The sequence below is a fragment of the Monoraphidium neglectum genome (genome assembly GCF_000611645.1).
Source record: "Monoraphidium neglectum strain SAG 48.87 unplaced genomic scaffold scaffold00029, whole genome shotgun sequence".
Classification (NCBI taxonomy): Eukaryota; Viridiplantae; Chlorophyta; class Chlorophyceae; order Sphaeropleales; family Selenastraceae; genus Monoraphidium; species Monoraphidium neglectum.
The window spans coordinates 21,722-29,216 of NW_014013599.1; the positions used below are offsets into that span (position 1 = coordinate 21,722).

At 62.5% G+C, this 7,495-nt stretch overlaps 3 protein-coding genes across 3 annotated transcripts; 2 read left to right on the forward strand and 1 right to left on the reverse strand.

Moving 5' to 3' along the window:
* Positions 1-2,065: 2,065 nt before the first annotated feature.
* Positions 2,066-3,496, reverse strand: MNEG_0369 (hypothetical protein; the record flags this gene model as incomplete). The annotated part of the gene is made up of 4 exons (XM_014051142.1): positions 2,066-2,173; positions 2,420-2,563; positions 2,751-2,912; positions 3,095-3,496. The coding sequence occupies 4 exons, from the start codon at positions 3,494-3,496 to the stop codon at positions 2,066-2,068; spliced, it is 816 nt and encodes a 271-aa protein (XP_013906596.1).
* A 1,151-nt stretch (positions 3,497-4,647) lies between these two features.
* MNEG_0370 (beta-aspartyl-peptidase (threonine type)) lies at positions 4,648-5,662 on the forward strand (the record flags this gene model as incomplete). The annotated part of the gene is made up of 4 exons (XM_014051143.1): positions 4,648-4,677; positions 4,820-4,901; positions 5,128-5,226; positions 5,472-5,662. The coding sequence occupies 4 exons, from the start codon at positions 4,648-4,650 to the stop codon at positions 5,660-5,662; spliced, it is 402 nt and encodes a 133-aa protein (XP_013906597.1).
* A 645-nt stretch (positions 5,663-6,307) lies between these two features.
* Positions 6,308-6,839, forward strand: MNEG_0371 (Isoaspartyl peptidase/L-asparaginase; the record flags this gene model as incomplete). The annotated part of the gene is made up of 2 exons (XM_014051144.1): positions 6,308-6,522; positions 6,755-6,839. 2 exons carry the CDS (start codon positions 6,308-6,310, stop codon positions 6,837-6,839), a joined length of 300 nt encoding a protein of 99 aa, XP_013906598.1.
* Between the last annotated feature and the right edge of the window lie 656 nt (positions 6,840-7,495).

Here is a 7,495-nt window from a genome sequence, read left to right on the forward strand (position 1 = left end):
CCAACACCTATGTGGACGCAAAACAACCTGTTCAGAGGCTTCTGAACAGCAGATGGTTCACCCACTTCTGCGCAGCACTTGTTCAGATTGAAGTTGGAGCGGTCAGTACAGGAAGGGGCGCGCCCTGCCAGGCCAGATTCTCCCCCGGCCGCGTTGAATGCAGCAGTGCACTTCTTGTAGGTGTCGCTCTGGAGCAGCTCGCGACCTGGAGGAGTGGTCGCGGGGAAAGAGTTGCAGGATGTGTTTGCCGAGAGGCAGCAGGGCAAACGTCTGCAGTGGTTGGTGCATAGAGGCGCTGTTTGCGAGTTGGCTGTGATAATCTCCGGCCCATCTGCCGCAGCCCGTCGCCCTGTGACAAACTTTCCATTCTTGCTCTATGCAATTGGTAGATTACACTAATGCGGTCAGAGAGCTCGAAGTAAGGCCAGCGGAGCCACCACATCTGTCCACCCAGGTGTCAACTGATGCACCATGTGTGCACGCACATACCACCGCTGTCTGGATGGCAGCATACAATTCAAATAACACGCGCTCCAATAAGCCTGATACGCACCTTCAGCGCTTGAAGCCACCGCCAGCATGCTCGCGACCGCGATCACGACGATGGGCGTGGACCGCATCTTGCCAGCTGATAAAGATAAGTCCACAAAACGGACAGAACAACTCCGTCGATATACAGCGAGTAAGCCTGAAACCTGGTCAAGGCCTGCTCAGCACCTTTAGTTGGAAGGTGGACCTACACTAACCTCGGCTCTGCACCTGCAGGTAGGCAAGGGACCAGTCGCAGGGTCGCGCGGGCGACACCTGTCGCAACTCCGGCTGCACCTTCACAAACTTTGGTTACACGTTGAAAGCAGTTCAGCAGCTGATTCACGCACGACCATGTCAGTGACTGCCCGGATGCTGCCAAAACTGCCGTGGCCTGCGAGGAGCCGCCTCCCAATGCGCAGCGCTACGCGCTCGCACAGCACGCGCCGCTGCAAATCGCCCAGTTCAGCAAAGAGTGCATAGCTGTGCTGCCCCACCACAAGGCGGCAGATGCAGCAGCCCGCAAACATGAGCATGTCTGACAGCAGCTGCGCCTCCCATGCCGCCCTGCCTTGCATTTCCTCTCCTTGTCCCACAACGTCGTCATGCCGCCTCGCTTTATGCTGCTGCTGCTGCTGCTGCTGCTGCTGCTGCTGCTGCTGCTGCTGCTGCTGCTGCCGCCAAGAGACCCACCACGCGTCCAGTGTGAGTGCCCACACCTCCTGTACCGCCGATAGCAGCCAAGCCCGCTGCTCGGCCTTGCTCCCGCCGCGGTCATCCCCTGCAGGGCCACCACCTTCCAGGGCACCAGCCGCCACCCATCCCAGCAGCAGCGAAGCCGTCAGTGAGCCGAGGTCGTATGAGGGAGGCCCAAACGTAGCAAACTCCCAGTCCAACAGCCACAGGCTGCCTGGCGCAATCAGCAGGTTGCCTGTGCAGGGGACAGTGGGCAGGGCCAAGGGCGGAAGCAGGGTCAGGGGCAGGATCAGGGGCAGGGGCAGGGGAGCAGGGTAAAGGAAGAGGAGGGACCAAGTCAGTAGATACACAACTGCCGAGTGGTCCGCAAGGGAGAGATTTCATCAGAGGGCGGCCGTTGGCCACCGTGGCTGGATTGGCAGACCTGGGCATGCTAGGGCTGCTGCAGCTGGTACAAAGGAGGCCGCAACCGTCTGGCAGCCGGTTGCTTGGGACGGCCCCATGGCCCAAGCGGCCTGGCACTCCTCCTGCTCACCTGCGTGCAGGTCATTGTGTATGAGGCACTCCGAGCTGCGGCGGTACAACTCAAGGGCTGCTGCAGCCGCTGCCATTGCCCGCTGGTCGGCCCTTTGGGAGCGCAAAGGTGAGTGAGGAAGGTTGCTGGCTAGGGGAGCCCTGGCTAAGTCAAGTGGATGTGCATGGGTGCGCGCCAGGGACAGCCTATCCTGTCCCTGGCAACGACGTACTGATCGGCGACAACCCGCTGTTTGTACCTCCTTGCTGCGGTATAGGAGTCCTGACGCATCTGATACGCTGTGCTCCAAGCCTGCCCCACCGCCCGTCAACCCAGCGGGGCGCCAGCCCACCACAGCGCGGCCACTGCATTGTCAAGCTCTGGCAGCCAGGAGTTGGAGGGATCGCTGGGCTCAAATGGGCCGATAAGCACGACCTGAAGGGGGGGGGGGGGGAAGGCAAGACGAGTGTGATGCAAGGGGGAATGTCAGGGGATTTCTAGTGGTTTGAGCGACATACTGCATGAGCGCGGCGCCAAACGCTGCGCTGCTGCGACCGCAGACAGCAACAAACAGCCATGAAATGTGGCATGGGAATCTATCCAGCTGCGACAGTGCGACAGAGCTGAGTCAGACTTCAACGCCTCTGAGCCCATCCAGATTGCCATACCAAGCATGTGCACCTGCTCATTAGCCGCCACAATGTCTGAGTTGGCGTAGCCTGCGACCGCGGCCGCGTGGGCCTCGGCCCCCATCACATCCGCAGACGACGCGCTGAACATGGAGGAAAGCAGCGCTGCCAGCTGCGGCGCCAGGTCCGGGAACACCTGGCCCCGCGCGTGTGTGTGTTTGTGGTGCGCGTGTGCATGACGAGGAGGGAATGCACCACGCTTTGCCACGATCCAGAGCGCGACAGATGATAGAGTACTCCTTGAGCAAAGTCGCAGTGCCGCATGGCAGCTGGCTGCGCGGAGGAGGGGCGACCGCGGGAGCGCCCGCTGGCGCCAACCCCACCTCGCCGTCCCGCACGGCCTCCACCAGCGGTCGGTGCGGCGGCGCCACCAGCGGCATCGCCAGGACGTGGTGGATCGGGTCGTACAGCAGCAGCTGGGGCACCGCCGAGGGGCAGACGCGCCCCATCCAGGCCATGGCCTCGGCCTCCACGCGCATGCGCTCCTACGTGTGCGTGGGCGCGGCGGGCGTGCGGGTCGCGCAGGCCCTGCTGATGCGCCTTGGATGCACATGCCGCTGCGACGTGTCGCCGCCTGCAAGGCCAGGGCCGGCGAGCGGAGGCATCGCGCAGGTGAGTACTCGGCCTGCGCGCCCCTCACCGTGGAAAGCGGAAAGGATGGCCCCACTGCCCGGACGTACGGTAGCGCCTGCTTCACGATCAGCGAGCGGCCGGCGCCGGCGTCCCCGCCGCCGCCGCCACGTTTCAGCCTGTTGACCTGCCAGCAGGCATTGATGACGCCCCCCCGCATCTCGAGCACCTCCCAATCGTCGAAGGAGCCCCCCAGCCACCGCTGCAGCGCCTCGTGCTGCGCTACATATTGCGGCACATCTGGCGACGTCAGCATAAGCTGCTGCTGAGGCGGTGCCTCAGGGCACCGCTGGTTTCGCGAGGACTGCTCCCGCTCATCGTGCGCTGCGGCTGGTGTGGCATTGGTGCGGCACGGCCTTGACCGGCACTGACACAGCTTCAACACGGACGTATATTGAGACCATCCAGCACTACTAACGTGACTGCTGCTGGATCGCATTTGCTCTTTGATTGCGGAGATCGTGATCACGAGCCTATACACGCGCCCTAGCCCACGATGACAATAATACCCTTCTAAAAATGTCTTCGAGTCGGGTAGCAATGGAGATGTGAAGAGTGAGCGGGAGCGGGTGACAAGAGACACCCGCGGCCCGCCGCCCGCGCCCACTGCAAAGTGCTTGCAGTGTGATGGACTGTGAATTTTGTGGTGGCTAGTCATACAAGAACCTTGATACATTTCATGTCAAGACTGGCGACACGAGGCGGCGCAGCAGCGCGTTTCACGGCTGCAGAGTGTCCTGCACCCCTGCATGGAGCAAATCTTACCCTGTGCAGCTGTTGCAGTCTTCTGAATTTCATTAAATCTGCTCAGATCATGACATGCCATTACAGCCGGTACGCCCGTACCTGTGCGTACCCACCCAGCAGTTGCTGACGGCCTGGTCAAGGGATCCAATCGCGAGGGGGCGCGCGCTTCACTCTACTAGAATGTGCCCTATTTTGACTGGACCATGTTGATACTACATTGTGCTGCGGTTGAGTTCCGGAGTGCCATCGCAGGGCCCCCACGTCCTGTGCCGCCCGTGAGCACGGCACACCCAGCATACTGCAGGTGTGCAACACGACCTGCCGCCCATCCCCGTCCCATGCGCGCCTCACAGGGCAGACTGCATGGCAGATGATACTCCAACTGGCCTCTGCGATGCCCATATCTGGCGATGGGTTTGCAACGGGAACAGTATCAAGGAGCAGTTGTTAGGCGACACTTAGTGACGGTGGCGCGTCTGCACAGTTGATGACCGCCTGCGTCAATATTGCTAAAGCAGACTCAAAGTTTTGTGAGCTTCCGGGCTGCATCTATGGTGCTTTTGGCCCCTTGTAGCGCGTGCAATACGCGATCTCGTCAGATCTTGCTTCCCGCTTTCAAAGCTCGGCACGGTCTTCCGAGGGTCAAGGCGTCTGCGCGTTCTGCTGAAGTGGCTTCAACAATGCCACGCTTTGCGCTTGCAATACATGGTGCGACGGCGACGCAGGCGAGGCCCATGCAGTGGTCGCTCGGCGCATGATCAACAGGCGTTTGGCCGCCATGCAGGTGGTGCGGGCGTCATCAACACCGATAACAAGGAATGGCTGGAGGCCACCACGGCAGGCATGGAGGCGGCTCTCCAAATCGGCGTGCAGGTGCGCCAGGGAAAGCGATGGCGGGACTGCCGCCGCCAGCCCAGCAGCGACATGCCAACATGCACACGCTTGAGGCGCTCGCAAATGCAATGCGCCTGCGGATCCGCGCCCCTGTTGTCCTAATAGAATTCCCCCTGATCAGATCCTGGAGGCGGGCGGCAGCGCGCTGGACGCAGCAGTGGCGTGCGTCGTGGCTCTGGAGGAAAACCCCCGCTTCAATGCAGGTGTTGGGCAGCTGCGGCAGGACGGCAGCTCATGCATGCTGTGCACGGGGCCTGCTTGACCAGTGATCGCATGCGGAGCAACTGCCATTACTCCCAGAGGTTTTTCAGGCCTGTTGTTTACAGCCAGCGAGCGGCCCAGCGCACCTCGCGCCATGTCCAGTCGTGTCTTTCCATCGCTGTCACATGTCCTCAGCGGTAGCCCCGGTGCCCTTCTCGCCTGCCCCAGGCCGCGGCAGCGTGCTGACGGCGAGCGGCCGCCACGAGCTTGAAGCATCAGTGATGACTCAGGACAAGCGCTGCGGCGCGGCGGCGCTGCTTACGCGAGGTGGGTCTTGAGGGGGGGGGCGTGCTGCAGCAGGCACTGCGCCACCGAGCCACCAGCACCTAAACCGCTGTGCGGCTCCCGATCACGGCTGGCAGCGACCACAAAATCTGCCTCTGAAAAGCCTGTCCAAGCACCATGTGCACAGGCAGCCCTCCCTCTGCTGGGAATCACCCAGGAGCCGGCTTATACCCTCGCACATGTCATCAAGCCACCTAACCCGCTGCCCCGCATCCCCTGGCTCCCAGTGCGCAACCCCATCCTGCTGGCGCGGCGCGTGATGGAGCGCACGCCCCACATTTTCCTGGCCGGCCCCCCCGCCGAGGAGTTTGCTGCGGCCCAGGGCCTTGAGGTGGTGCCGAGCAACGAGTGGTTCACCACTGAACAGCGGCGGCAGCAGTGGGAGGCGCACAAGGCCAGCGGCGCCGTGGCAAAGTGAGGGCGGCAGGTTGTTGGGGCGCGGGGGGGGGGGGGAATGCGGCACGGCTGGTGGGATGCACGGCAGCCTGACCGCTCTAATTCACAGACCCGCCATATGTGACTCAACACAACGATTCCTGCTCCCTACGGTTTGGATGCCCCTATTTTAACAGGCACGATGACATCATCCAGGGCAGCTCTGCGCCAGCAACCACCGGCACCGCAGCCCCGGCCGGCCCGGCAGGCGGCAGGGGCGCTGGCACCAGCTGCCTGAGGCGCCCCACGCCCAGACTGTGGGGGCGGTGGCGGTGGATGCTCACGGCAGGCTGGCGGCGGCGACGAGCACGGGCGGCCGGTGTGGGAAGTATGACGGCCGCGTTGGGGACACACCTATCATTGGTGCAGGTGGGGCGCAGAGCAGCAGCTCCCCAGGGCGAGTCCCGCGGCAACGCTGCATGTTGGCGGGACGCCAGCGGCAACTACCAGCATAGAAGGCTGTCACAGTATGCTTGTGTGGGGCAATGTGGCTGCTACGTCACGTCTCAGCGCACAATGCTGCAGCTTCGCCTTGCCACGCCGCATGCCCCACTCCAATCCATGAGCCAACAAGCAGCAACACCCGCAACCTCACCACACACGACCACGCACACACACATATACAATCATGCCTCCGGGTTCGACAGGCAACTGGGCCGATGAGCGCGTCGCCCTCAGCGGCACTGGCGTGGGCGAGGAGTTCCTGCGCCGCGCGGCGTGCCACGACGTCGCCGCGCGCGTGGCGTACGGCGGAGCGACCCTGCAAGAGGCTGTGCGCGCCGTCGTGTTTGACAACTTTGCGCCGGGGGACGGCGGGTTTGTTGGGGTCGACAGGGACTACAAGTGAGAGGGGAGGACGACGCCAGGGCCGGGGGCGTTGTTGGGGGTTGGGGCCGAGCAGAGGAAAGTTGGGAGTGTTGCTTGCCTGCTGTTGACGCGTTGCCATCAGTCTCGCTTTCCTTGCTGCCCGATTGCGATGGCTGGACTGCTGCGCATCATAGTCTCTACAGTCAGCCTGCACGCACGTCACCCCTCAAACCTGAGACGCTCCTCACCACTTTTCTGTTTGCTGCAGCATCTCAATGGAGTTCAACTCTGGCGGCATGGCGCGCGCAGCGGCGGACCACACGGGGCGACGAGAGGTGGCCATCTTCAAGTGATGGCGCATGCGCAGCGATTCAGCCAAATGTATGACTTGCTTTTGAAGAGTGGGAATGAATGCACTTACTTGCCGGCCAACCTGCCGAGCCAACCCAGGATCGTAACCGCTCAGGATTCAGCAGCAATGTCAGGACTCGCAAGGCTGTCAGGCACCGACACGAGAGTATTGCAATATTCGTTCTGTTCTTGTTTGCTCAACGCCTTTTAATGCCAACCGAATATGTGCACAATCAGAACGATTAGAGGTGTCAAACACGATGGGGCCCCCATTGGCATGCGCAAACGCAACACATGTACACGTTCAGCTGGCAACTACCATACAGTGACAGACAGCTCAACACCATCAGACCGCTCCACATCTGAAAGCAAAGCAACACTGCTCCACGCCCCCATCAGCCATCACCGACCTTTCTTCCCCTCCCCTGCCGCGCCCGCCTGCCGCTGCCGCTCCTCCTGCCGCTGCCTGTGCTGCGCCGCGAGGACCGCCGCGTTGAGCCGCATCTCTGGCAGCAGTGCGGTGATGCCCAGCTCCCGGGCCAGCGCCCTGTCCCGCAGCCAAGGCGGCAAGAAGCGGGGCAGCCACTCCAGGCCTGCGGTTTGGCCGATCCTGCCGGAGGTTTGGGGTAGGAGATGCGGAGGAGGGTCACGAGGGGGG